This window comes from Protomyctophum parallelum, assembly GCF_964188405.1.
Source record: "Protomyctophum parallelum genome assembly, chromosome: 5".
Classification (NCBI taxonomy): Eukaryota; Metazoa; Chordata; class Actinopteri; order Myctophiformes; family Myctophidae; genus Protomyctophum; species Protomyctophum parallelum.
In genome coordinates this window covers 46877486-46891140 of record NC_139702.1, presented here as the reverse complement: position 1 = coordinate 46891140, position 13655 = coordinate 46877486, and the positions used below count along the sequence as shown (strand labels likewise).

General features: G+C 41.6%; 1 protein-coding gene across 1 annotated transcript; it reads right to left on the bottom strand.

The window, feature by feature from the left end:
* Positions 1-4421: 4421 nt before the first annotated feature.
* fgg (fibrinogen gamma chain) lies at positions 4422-11650 on the bottom strand (the record flags this gene model as incomplete). The annotated part of the gene is made up of 9 exons (XM_083764510.1): positions 4422-4606; positions 5602-5879; positions 6759-6943; positions 8453-8586; positions 9635-9765; positions 10420-10504; positions 10646-10832; positions 11304-11354; positions 11588-11650. 9 exons carry the CDS (start codon positions 11648-11650, stop codon positions 4422-4424), a joined length of 1299 nt encoding a protein of 432 aa, XP_083620636.1.
* Between the last annotated feature and the right edge of the window lie 2005 nt (positions 11651-13655).

The window sequence follows — 13655 nt, the reverse complement described above, 5'->3', positions numbered from 1 at the left end:
TCAGTGTACTGATGCATTGTAAGACAACAAATACACCCACATAGGCTAACATGTGTCTGCATGTCAAACAACCACGCATCCACCCACACACCTATGTCATCATTCAATGTACATAAAATAAGGCCTAGACTCAAATTTGGAATGTTGTTGTGTTTCTTTTTAGGTTTTATTTTTTTTACCTTATAAAGTTATCAATTTCAAGAGAATGTTTCCATCCTGTAAATGTTTCTAAAATAAAGTTCATTATAAACTCAAAACATTTCTGATGTTTGTACATCTCAGTCAAAAGCATAAAACACACAAAAAAGATTGAGAGTGTGTGTGTGTGTGTGTGTGTGTGTGTGTGTGTGTGTGTGTGTGTGTGTGTGTGTGTGTGTGTGTGTGTGTGTGTGTGTGTGTGTCTGTGTGTGTGTGTGTGTGTGTGTGTGTGTGTGTGTGTGTGTGTGTGTGTGTGTGTGTGCGTGCGTGCGTGCGTGCGTGCGTGCGTGCGTTCGTGCGTGCGTGCGTGCGTGCGTGCATGGTTTTATTTGCACAACAGTTATCTACATAGGCCTATGCATAATATGGTAAAGTCAGAAGATGTCAGTTAGGCGGCAGTTAAGAAACCCTAGGGGGGCTTATGCGAGAACCTCACTGTTTGCATTATAGGCTACATAGGCCTACAATATGAATATATTAATATTCCAATTAATATTTATATTGTGTGTATACTCAATGCCATATGTTGGGGTTGGGGAGGTAGCAGATACATATTGTACATAAATTAATCAAGGTCAATGTACTTGACAAATAAAATAGCAAATAGAACGTGGGTATACTGTAAATCAGGGCTATTCAACTGGCGGCCCGCGGGCCGCGCGCCCCCTAGTGGCCCTTGGAATAATAATTGGAAAAAAAAAAAAAAAAAAAAAATGTTTTTTTTTTTTTTTTTTTTTTTTTTAGAGATAAAGTTACAGGTATGATGTGTGCGATACAGTATATAAAGTGCTAGATTATCATAATGAGAGTAATCAGGCATAGTTGTTTCTAGGGGTGGGGGGCGAGGGGGGCAGCCCCACCCCATGGGGCCCACGTGGCCCGCGACCCGCAATTTTATTTGCGCACGCATGAGACTGGACCATGGTCTTATTCAAAACATATTTATTATTACTTATTATTTGTGGACCTTCAGCATTTCTAGTTGAGGACCCCTGGCCTACATAGATCTTTGTGTTTGAACACAAAATGCTTTTGTAGAATAAAAAAAAATCCGCGCTTCGCGCGCACGCTGTGCGGCCCTCCACACACAACCATTCTACAGCTGTGGCCCCCGACCTAATCTAGTTGAATACCCCTGCTGTAAATGGAACCTGTTGCATCTCTCAACTAATTCATGGTTGGGTTGAACTGCATCTTGTTTTGGGAGCAAGTCTTTGTGAATCACAACAAACACAAACAGTTACTGTGTTCCTATATAGAGTGGCAAATCCAGTGGCAAAGTTTTTAGCCACTCAGTAGGCATTCCTGCATAACTTCTTGGTTTGATGATGATGTCACGTGCATACCTTCTATGTTAATTTAATTATTATTATTATCATTGTCTCCACCAGGCCGAAGGAATGTTTTGCACTCCGTCCGTCCATGTGTGTGTGTGTGTGTGTGTGTGTGTGTGTGTGTGTGTGTGTGTGTGTGTGTGTGTGTGTGTGTGTGTGTGTGTGTGTGTCCGTGTGTAGGCTATAATCTCTGGCACCGTTAACCCGGTCTATGCCAAATTTTGCATACACACGCCCTAGATGCCAACGCTGAACCTCTGCCCCAACATTTCCAGAACGGCCTGTTATAGCGCCACCAGTAGGCTGACTTTTTTTCTTTTTTTGTTTTGTTATTACTATGTGTTTTTGCTCTTTGTTATATATATATATATATATATATATATATTTATTTATGTTTTGATTTTTTTTTGATTTTTTGCTCACTGTAAAGCACTTTGAACTGCACTCGCTGCCTGAAAAATGTGCTATATAAATACAGATTGATTGATTGATTGAAATCATGAACGCAGCGTGCAATTTACGTGAAATCTTTCTTGGGCTACTAGGCTGAGGAATATATCCCACCCTTTTCACATTGGCCTGTTATAACAACAGGTGGATTTATGCGAAACACATTTTTGGAACAAAATGCCTCAAATCATCCAATTGCCATCCAAGGCGCAAGAAGAAATGGCACCCCTTTCACATTGGCCTATTATAGCGCCACCAGGAGGCCACAACCTGACCTGCCCAGGTGGAGTAGAGACATGTGCACCGAGGGGAATTTGATCTAGTTATTATTTTGCTGCAGTAAAACATATAAAGGTATCACTGTCTTACACTAATATCCCTTAACAGAAGGAGTGTCCCATTGCCTCTAACAGTAACAGCCATGGTTTAGCATGCTGAACATAATAGAGAAAGCAGCATGTGTGCCAATGTGTCCCTGACCTTTGTCCTTCCTTGTCAAAGTGCCTTTGGGCAAGTTACTGGAACCAATTGGTCGGTCTAATTTGAGGGGCTCTTGACAAAGAGCATCTGTGAAATGCTCTCTTGTTTTTTCTCTCCAGTTCTTGTATTTAATATCTCTAAAAGCTCCCTTGTGAAGCCACGCTGTCCATTAGTCAAAAGCCTGTGCAGTGTTATGACAATAAATACTGCCTCCCATTTATCGTTGCCTTAATGTGTGCGTGCATGCGTGCGTGCGTGCGTGCGTGCGTGCGTGCGTGCACGTGTACATGTGTGAGTGAGTGTCGATCTGTATAGGCATCAAGAATAAAAAAATACATGCTTTAAATTGTAATAGCAGACCAATATCAATAAATCAATTAAAAACTGATCTCATTTGAATTTGTCAGAACACATGTTATAATGAAATGTGCTGTGGTTTTTAGGGTGGCTTTGGAGCTGGTACTCGTAGTATACCTATAGCCTATCTGATTTGGTTCTGTTACTTTACTCCTAATTCCTTTGCATTACTACTTTTTTGTTTTGTTTATTATTATTGAGTGCAACCACTCCAAGGAACAGCAATGTCCGTGTTCACCTATGTGTCCGCCTATGTATGTGGCCATAAGCACCAGAATGACTATTAGTACCAGTAGGGGCGCTGTTGTGCCAGAAACAGAGAGAGAGATAGTGTTGCACGTGCTGCACTGTTGCCTGCTAATAAGAGAGAGAGAGCGAGAGAGAGAGAGAGAGAGAGAGAGAGAGAGAGGGAGGAGGGGGGAGGGGAGTTGCACCACTCAGTTCACACTGGTGTGATATCTTTTTACTTCTGTCTTTTCCTGTATCTGTGTGTGTGTGTGTGTGTGTGTGTGTGTGTGTGTGTGTGTGTGTGTGTGTGTGTGTGTGTGTGTGTCTGACTGTCTGTCTGTCTGTCTGTCTGTCTGTGTATCTATCATAACCGATTTCTAATCAAAGACAAAACATGTTTAGATAAAGAAGAGACATTTATTTAGAGGTCAAAACATTTGTGAAGGGGGTTAAAGACGACATCTTGAGGCTGACAGGACAGTGGCGAGCAGACATCTCACAATGCACACAAGATGCACATTTTACACATCGCACGGAATCAACCACCCTGGGATTGATTGGAGGGGTGCTATACTGTATAATGCAAATGCTGCTTCTAACCACTTGAACTGTGGCATCCCAATTCTGGGGTGAACCTTCGGTGAAAATAGCAGATGTCAGATGTACATGCCTTCGAGCTTGTAGATCAGCGATGTTCGATGAAGAGATTTGGTGTAGCCTACTGGGACATTACTAGTGCAGTGGTTCTCAGATATTTTCTTTGTCAAGAACCAGTGTACTATTGGACCAGTGTACTAGTGGAGCCCTGGGGTATACCCCCAGTCTACTAAAGTACAGCATATAGGGATTAAGTGGTCAAGATAGTCAGGTGCACCAACAGTTCAAGCCACAGTTCAGTTTGCCACCTGTATAGAACAATAAAACAAGGCATAACATATTCTAGATCAGTCGTTCTCAAAGTGGGAAGTCCAGAATACTTCGATAATATTTGGAATTCATCAATATCACTTCAGTTTAACCACTTAAACCCTCTAGACTTAGTCAGACGGACAACCAAATCTCCTCGCAAAAATAGCTGATCTACAAACTTAGAAGCTGTGAGTTTTCTTTTTTTTTCTTTGGTGAAGATTCCCCCCTGAATAGGGATGCTGGGGTTCAAGTGGTTAAAGTATAAAGTTATAATGAAAACTACTATTCTCTCAAGTTTTCCTTGTGACACAAGTATCTTAGGGGAAAAGATTGACATGTGTACATACTGTAAACATGAATGTAAGGTTCTATAAAGTATCAACGTATTTCAGGGGGGGGGGGGGGTGTGCCTTGTATGAAAAAGTTATTTACAGGGGTGATCTGAGACAAGAACGTTTGATGGTTCTAGATGCCTAATCCTCCAAACTGTTTGAGGTTGTCCTGCTGCCCGCTGCCTGCCGTGATTCTGCTGATGGGGATGATCTTCATAGTGGTTTCCTTCAGGGAGTACCAACGGTTGTGCCATGTGACCCAGATGATGCCGTTGTCGTAGCCGAACTCGCCCGCGTCCTTCTCGGTGTACCTTCCACCTAGATGGAGAGAGTGAGGTTTTACCATATGAAGCAGGGTTAACTTTTTAGCTCAAGAGACCCTAAAAGAGAAATGAAGACGTTTATTTTAAACATTATTTCGTGAAATACGTTAGAAAAACTTTGGAATTGTCTTTAATTTTATTGGGTTAACCCTTTTAAATCTTTTGAACTAACACATATTTTAATGTAGGAAACGGAGCAATTCACCAAAAATCTAAGGGGTCCAAAGATGGGTCCCAACCCACTGTTTGGGAAACAGTGCTACAAAGCACACATGTCCATCCCTGTGAGCCAATTGTGGCACGAGGGCACATTTTCAATGGTCCACATCCTTCCTTCCTAAATTGTATTATTTATAGTCATGTGAAAGTTTCTAAGTGTTTCAAAGTTAAGTTTCATTCTCTCAAGATGTGAAAGAAAACCTATTAGTAGACCTATTTTGCATTACATTTGTATTCAGCGTTTTGTAGAGACCTTTTCAATTTGGCTAGACTGACATTTGAACCAAACAAAAGCACTAGGCCTACAGTGCATGCATGTGGAAAAGCGTCCGAATTGATTTTGTGTGTGTGGTAGGTAGTGAGTGGAGATAGGACCTTCAACTTAGATTTGGTCTCATCTTACAGTTTGGTGTAACAATAAAGTTTGGTGTAACTATAAGGTTTGGTGTAACCATATAGTGCCTCCTTCCCACTTCATCTTTACAACCACGCAAAACTATGCGAATATAAATCAAAAGCAGCAATGGCAATAATAAACAGCACTAAAAAATAAATAATGTAAAGATATTTTAATATATATTTTCGTGAACGGAAATGACGAACAGGTGACAGCTTCCTGACTCTATATAGCATTCGGAAATTGTGGAATAGTTGTCTGGTTAGGCGAGACTATAGTCTAAACATAAGGTTAGATCGAACCATAATGTTAGGTCTAACCATAATGTTAGGTCTAACCATAAGGTTTGGTCTCACCGTATGTTTTGGTCTCACCTTGGTAGTACTTTCCGTTGAGATGGGCAGCATGACACCTGTTCATCCACCATCCGGAGCCGTCCTGGAGGGCACAGTTGCCGTCAAACTTGTCGTTGTCCTTGTCGAAGGTGCTGAACTGCATGCCGTTGTGGGAGGTGAAGAACTTGTCACTGGGGTCGTCTCCAAAGTCGAAGCCGTTGAACGCGTCCCCTGCGTCACCTCCGAAGTAATAGGCGTAGGTCAGGCGGTACATGTCTATCTCGGCCCCCAGCCTGAACATTGCGTAGTCAGCATACCTGTTGAGGATCGCATGGGATTAGAACTGGATGCGTGGATTTGGCACGCAAGCAATAGTTGCTTTCCCTCCCCCATAAATTCTCCCCTATGTTTACAGTCCCTCTCACTGCTCACCTCTACTGCACCACATTGGCACCGCATTGAGAATTACCATTTTAAAAGTGGAGATCTTCTGCTTCATGTACATGCATTAGGAAGTCGAGGCTCTCGAGGATATGGAGGCCCCGTTGACGCAGCCCTCCAACAAGAAGCAGCAGCCAAGGCAGTATCTACGTGTATATGGTGTGTAATCCATTGTTTCTCAACCTTTTCAGGCTGTGACCCCCAAAATAATATTATTTGAACTGGGGAGTGGGGACCTCCCCAAAAATAATCATATTTGAACGGGGGACCCCCCAAAAGCATCATATTTGAACTGGGACTCGCCAAAAGTGACCAATTGTGTTGCCCGGTCTCCTGGACGGGCCAAGCCAGAGGCGCCGTGGAGGAATCTAACCCCCTCCACTGAGTTGGGAAGGTAGTAGGTACGTTGCTCCTGCTCCAACTCAGACGGTCAAATCGGCACACAAGCGTAACTTTTAGCCAAGTCAACATATATATGTTTTACAAGTTAGCCCACAATGGACCCTGACAGGGTTATGTTTGCCTTGTCTCATGGGTCTTTGCTCTCCTCCTCCTCTTGCATAATCTGGAATCTGATGCAGTGCTTTTTAAACTAAAGGCACAACCTGTATTCTGACAAGTTGTGAGCATGAATTAATTTGCCTCTGAATTGGGAACTGCGTGCCTTCACTGTAGTCCTGATATAGCAAAAAAAAAACTTTTTGTATAGTTGTATATCGTCTCAAAATGTCAAAGACATGTTGGGGTTTACATACTTTTTGTTGCCATCCCAGTCGACCAACTCGATCCTCAGCACGGTGGGGATGTTAGAGGCAACAGTGAGCTGGTGGACCTTTTCGTTTCCGAGCCAGAACTCTGTGGTGTCGTCGGGGGAGAGGTAGCCGAAGCCCTCCTTGTACTGGATCCAGTTCTTATGGAAGTCCACGCTTCCATCGCGTCTCTGTAGACATGAGACACAGAGAGAGAGAGACACACACAATGTTCAAATGTGCCATTCTTCACCATGCAGTGAGGGCCAGTATACAGACCTGATGGCTGAAAAATGTCTTCTAAATCTAAAACAGTTTGTGAAAAAACTTATGTTACTATATCGGTAGTGCTCAAACCTTTTCATGTCAAGGACCCCCAAGTTTATATGTTTTTGTCTGCAGACCCCAATCTCAAAATATATATTTTTTCCCAGGGACCCCCAGAAGCAAAGATTTGAGTTAAAAATGTTTGCTTTAAAAAGACATCACAGACCAAGTAAAAAGAGCAGACCAAGTACAGACTAGAGCCAGCCCTGGTCCACTATTGTTTTACTAAAAACTAAGTTTAGGTCTTCTAATCTACAGTATATTCTACAGTATTTAAACATATATAAGCATAACCATGCATGTGTTCTAGTTGTAAGACCTACTGCATACATGCTCTTCACAGGTGCATGGGTGCTACTCTACTGTATGTAGCCTATATGCACCTGTGAAGAGCAAGTATCATAGAGTGATACTCTGTGCTTTATACACAACAGCAATTCAAAATACTTGACATAAGGCATACAAAAGCATTTAAAAAGAAATAAAGAGTAGAAGGAATTAAAGTAGGAGAAGAAGTAAAACGAGTAAAAGATTCATAGGAAACATAAAGGGCAAAGTAGCTGACAGTTACGGCATTGCTTATTATTCATACAATATCATACCAATATTTCTGTCGTGGCTTTTAGCCCTAAAAGACACAACAAGTCAAAGTAAGATGACAAGTGGATCTAATCCATCTATTTCGTTCTTCTGTATTTAGAAACATCATTACAGTGGTCAGTGAATCTTCCAGATAACAATGTCCTGGTTAAAGTCATGTTTATAAGCAATCTATCTAGTGCTACAAACAGGAAGTGCAGTTTTGCCTCATTAAATGTGATAGCCACAAAGTAATAACGCACACGCACACGCACACACACACACACACACACACACACACACACACACACACACACACACACACTTTTACGTAACTGAAGCACCCCATCCCTCTTCTGGGGGCTTACATTCGGTCACGTATTATCGCAGAAGAAGATTTGGTGTAGAGGGCAAGGGAGGGAGGTCAACATAGTAGGGTTTAATGGAGTAGTTCACACAAAAAGTTACTTATTTTCTGTCAATTGCACACCCCATGAAGCCTTGAAGTCATGGATATGTTTTTTGCTTTTGTTGCATTCCTAATTTGATGACCAGTGGAGTCTCTGCTACTGACCAGCCACCCAGTCATCCAAATATAGGCTCAGGAAAGCAAAATAATTCATAAAAACAAAATCCATGAATTCAAGGCTTCATGAGGTGTGTAATTGACCGAAAATAAGTCATGGCTATCATTTTTCAGGTGAACTATACTCCTTTAAGTGGGTAAACAGTCTAAACACACAGTGTATGCATAGACAACACAGTAGCATTGTTTTACATGAAGTGTTTCCTACCCTCTGCAGGACAGTGAAACCACGTCCATAGTTGTCGATCTCACAGTAGACCAGGAACTGATCCATGGCGCTATTGGGCTTCACGTAATACAACCCACTGCTGGTGGCTCCTTTGTTGGCAATGTCTTGACAGTCTGAGGAACAATACATTCATATATTGTCTAGGGATGTGTAAATGTGTCCAAAATGAAAATCGATTTGTATAATTCAATATTAACGGGGGGGGGGGGGGGGGTATCATTTCTTTATTTTATTTTTTTATGAACCCTACAAATAAATAAAAATCTTCCCCCCAAGGGGTACCTAAGTCAAAAAGGTTTGGGAACCCCTGATGTAGTTGATTAATAATAATTGTAACTCTTGAGAGTTAAATAGGGTCCATTTGGTTACTAACTCTTTTAAATGAGGACCACTGGTGGTCCCTGGACCACTGTTGATCCAATTGATCACCATAGCAACCCCAGCCTAGGCCTGATTAGGTAAATTCCCAACACCTGCTAAATCCTCCAAACCTGTATCTTGATTGGAATCAATCTCCACTCACACTCCTCTCAGTCATGCAGCTACACAGACACATCCCAGGCACACTTTGGTAGGCCTATAGCCCTGTCCTGTTTGGATGACAATATTGCCTTTCCAACAGATTTTCATTTTTTTTTTAAAGAAGAAAAAAACGATTATCGATTATTAATTTTCATAATTGATTTCGGGTCCTATCAACGATAATCGATTAATCGATTAATCGGACCCATCCCTAATATTGTCTCTGTCAGGTGGAAACCGCATATGTCCAAAACTGTTCTTTTTCAGGATTCAAATGTAGAAGTATCAAAAGTAGCTGATCTGCCTCTTTTGTTGTAGTATGGTGTAGTAGGATCATGTAGGGCGTTCATTTACGAAATACCACAAAACCAAGAATATCCATCCATCCATCCATCTGAACATAATTCAAATTTGATAAACAAAGGAACATTACTTCATGTTTGTTCACAGCAGGTCTACACAGCAGCAGCACCCTCAGCCCACTCACTCAGTGTACCCATGGCTGCCAGCTATCGATTTGTGTCTGAACTTAAATCAACAAGGACAAAACGCTGGACCTGACGACCCGTGGTTAACCGGGGTGTGTCTGGGGGGGACGGGGACGGGGGGGGACAGTGGGGACAAATGCTGTTTATTTACCCGTTCCCGTGGTGGGCTGGATCTCCACAGAGTCCTTGCATGGCTCGTCACATCTCTGTACCAACTGCAGAGTCATCTGTTGGAGGTCAGCCATCCGCCTCTCATTGGTTGTTATCTGATTCTGAAGTTCACTGGTTACAAAAAATAAATAAAAATACACCCGTTATACTGTGGTCATATTCGGTGAAAGAAAGTCATGTAATTAATTACATGTAGTTTAGTAGTCCATTCCCAAACACATTAACGCATTAAAACCGGGAAAGCATCTGTGTCATTCTAGGTTTTAGCATTGGCTATTCAAAAATACAAAAAAAGATGCACTGTGAGCTTGTACATCTGCTATTTTTGAGAAGTGTGAGAACTACTAATTTAGAAGGAATTTGTAGAATCAGCCTCAGGTCTTAAAAGTTTCAACTGACTCTACTATCTCAGAGTAGTTTATGTCACAATCAGGAGGAGATTCAATTGAAGTTGCTTTGTTTTAACCTTGTTTCCCTCGTAAACCTTCAGAGTGTTTTCTGATAAAGAAAAGACGGTCACCACCACTTTAGAGAACATAACGGAATATGGATTTGGTTGACAGGACATACTCATATCAAAATGGTCAGTCAGTAGTCTATGTACTGTGCCATTTGACAGTATTTCAACTTAAGTGGGATATTCTGGTAAAAACTAATCCTAATTTAACACAGTTTGTTGAGGGGTTTTAATGTGAACTACCACATAGTTAGACTTATTGTTCTGTCTTTTTGTTCTGGGCTTAATTTCAATGTTTGAGAACTTACTACATTTGCGTTTCCTGAGTGATGATTGTCTTCTCAAAGCGAAGGATGTCGTCCAACATGCTGGATGAGCTTTTGATGTAAGTGTCTGGAGGACATGAGAGCAACAATCTGCTTCAGTACGAGTACAGTAGACACACACTTAAGGTTCACAATATTCAACTTTAATTATAAACCGTAAAAGGAAGAGTTTTGCGCCGAAAACCATTTCTGTTCTGATCGTGTTCACCTCCTTGGGAGCTCTTCTGGGCTGACGTGGCAGAGTCTTTCATATAAACCACCTTATCCTCTGCCTCCTGCGTCAGGTTGGCAATTCTGTCCAGCTCGTCTAGCATCTCCTCCAGGTCATGGTCTACCGATGGCTGATACGTGAACAGGTAGTCCGATATGCCGCATGTCGTGGGACAATACTTCCCCTAAAATACAGACAGAGATTATGTTTAAGCATTATGCTTTCATACCTATTATGAACTCATGACTGTCAGATGTCATTAAAACCATGTATTGAGGCCTGGGCCGTGGCTCAGGCACCTTGGCTGGCAATCCAGTCTGGCAGTGTGCCGCAGGTTCGACGGCCTTTACTGCATGTCTCCCCCCCCCCCATCTCTCTCCCCATTTCCTGTCAGCCTACTGTCTGTCCCTCCATAAAAAATATAAAATAAAGGCTAAAGACACAAAAAAAAACATGTATTGTGCTGTTGATATGATGGCAGGCTATTTACATCCATACTTCATAGTTGCCAAAATATTCCACTTGACTCCTTTAGAAATAATAATAATGATGAAGTAATCAACAAATGTTTCCTTTTGGGAATAATAATAAAAGTGTGTTCAAAGTCAACAAAAATATAGTAACATATTGTATAATAATATCAAAAGATTCTTACAAATCTGTCGTCTGGTGTGCATGCATCCGCTGCACTGTCTCCTCTCATTTCCTGTGGGGGAGAAACAGTTTAGAATTAGATTCCTGTTGCTTGTAAAACGCTTTGAATGACAAAAAAATAAAATATGGGCTGGGCAATTAACAGAACAAATATATACAAACGGATATGGATAAAACGAATAACCAACTTAATCTTGCTCATGTAGGTCAATCAATTAATTGAGAATCCGGTAAAACACTGCGTGATAGTGAGTTTAAGTCATATCCCCCTCTAAGATCACTTACAACGGACAAGAGGGACAGCAGTAAGAGAAGTCCCACTGCTCTGTGTAGAAGTGTAGGAGCCATGGTTGTGTCAGGTGCCGCCGCTGTGGTGATGTGGGGTCCTTTATGGAGAATGAGGAGAAGACGGACCACTGCCGTATATTTATCTGACCAAGGTCCTCGCTCCGATGTCTGATAAGGACTGCACGTGTAAACAACACACACACCGTCTGACTCACAGTTATGAGTCAAATGTCCCCGTTTGTTGATCATTTCCCGAATATACCGTACAAACATGTTTTGTTGTGCACAATATTACATGTACATGTATGGTAGGACAAATATTTATGCTCTAATTTGATGACCGGCAGAGTCAATGAGTCTCAAGTTTCAAAGAGTCTTCTACTGAGACGCATTAATCCAATTAAGGCTTATTATGTTTATTTATTTTATTATGTTATTAAAATGATTTTACTTAGTCTAGTGCAATGAACTTCATTCAATCAATGTATGGGGTGGTCCATGGGAAAATGTGTGTGGGACAAGCTGAAGGCAATCGGTTTTGATAGTGCATCATTAAACTGGATGAAATCCTTTACCTTGAGGGAAGAGAACAAATGGTTGACATCAATGGAACCATGTCCTCTCCCCAGTGAACTGTGGGGGGTTCCCCAAGTAAGCATACTAGGGTCGTCATACTGTTCTTACTAAGTTACTATACATTAACGACATGAATGCTGCCTGTAACGGCAAATCCTTCCCGTTTTCTGACGACTCAGCACTGCTGATCTCGGAAGACGACACTAAAGCCCGAACTAACAAACTCACTACATCTTGGCAAAACAGAATCCATTCTTTTTGGGTCCAAACATTCTTTCAGTAAGGTAAATGTAAATGATTTCAAGGTCAGAGTTGAAATAACGGTGATGGGTCGCATGCACCAAGAACTGCTTTAGTTTTTATTCTTGCATAGTGAATAATAGACAAACGTTTCGGCTATCCAGCCTTCATCAGTGTGACACTGATGAAGGCTGTGATGCGACCCATCACCGTTATTTCTATGACATGATTTGAACGGGTAACACACCATGAGTCAGAGTGTGGTGGTCCAAAAGAAAGGTCAGAGTTGATGACATGATAGTAATCTCCAGCAAAGAAAAGATTACCACAACCATCCACCTGGGTCTTTGGCTGCAGTTATTCACATAACCACTAGTGGGCATGATGCCTCTTTGGACCATGCAGATACTTTTGAGAGCCTACAATTTAAATGTAACCATGACCCAGTGATAGAAGAAGTACTGAGATTTGATTTTACTTAAGTAAAAGTAGAAACAGCCACAATGTAAAATAATCATACTAATAATATTTCCCAAACTGTGGGTTGGGACACCCAGAGGGGTGTGTGTGCGTGTGTGTGTGTGTGTGTGTGTGTGTGTGTGTGTGTGTGTGTGTGTGTGTGTGTGTGTGTGTGTGTGTGTGTGTGTGTGTGTGTGTGTGTGTGTGTGTGTGTGTGTGTGTGTGTGTGTGTGTGTGTGTATGAAAAGTAATCAGGGTATCTGCACATTTCTAAAGTGACAATTAATACTTTTAAGATCATTCTTATAACTCTAGCCTGTGCATAAGACTGTGTTGCCTATACCTCTAAAAATTACTGCATCAAAAACAAAGCAAAGTGTGTTTTTATTTCCTTTATTTAGGTGGGGGAGCTGCGGTTTAAAAAGACTGAGAACAACTGCTGTAGAGAACTCTGTGACACTCATTATGGTTCATGGATGCTCTCCAGGGTAATTTGGTGAGACCAAACTTTGTATAAAACTCAAAGAACTGCCAGAGGTGCATGTGCCAACATTCATTCAAGGTGGTGTAGTAGTAGTAGTCAAACAAGAAACAATCAAACAGTCAGTGTGAAGCTCAATGCAGGGCTTATTATTCTATTCTTGAACTTGATGATTGTTCTAAATGCAGCAGAATGCCAAAGGTTTTTAAGTGCAGCAAGCTGGGAGCTCATGCAAGCACTGATCGCTAAGCTGTTTGGAGGGGATTTTAGTGAGGAACAGACGGCAACAAAACAATAACTGTTCTCTGC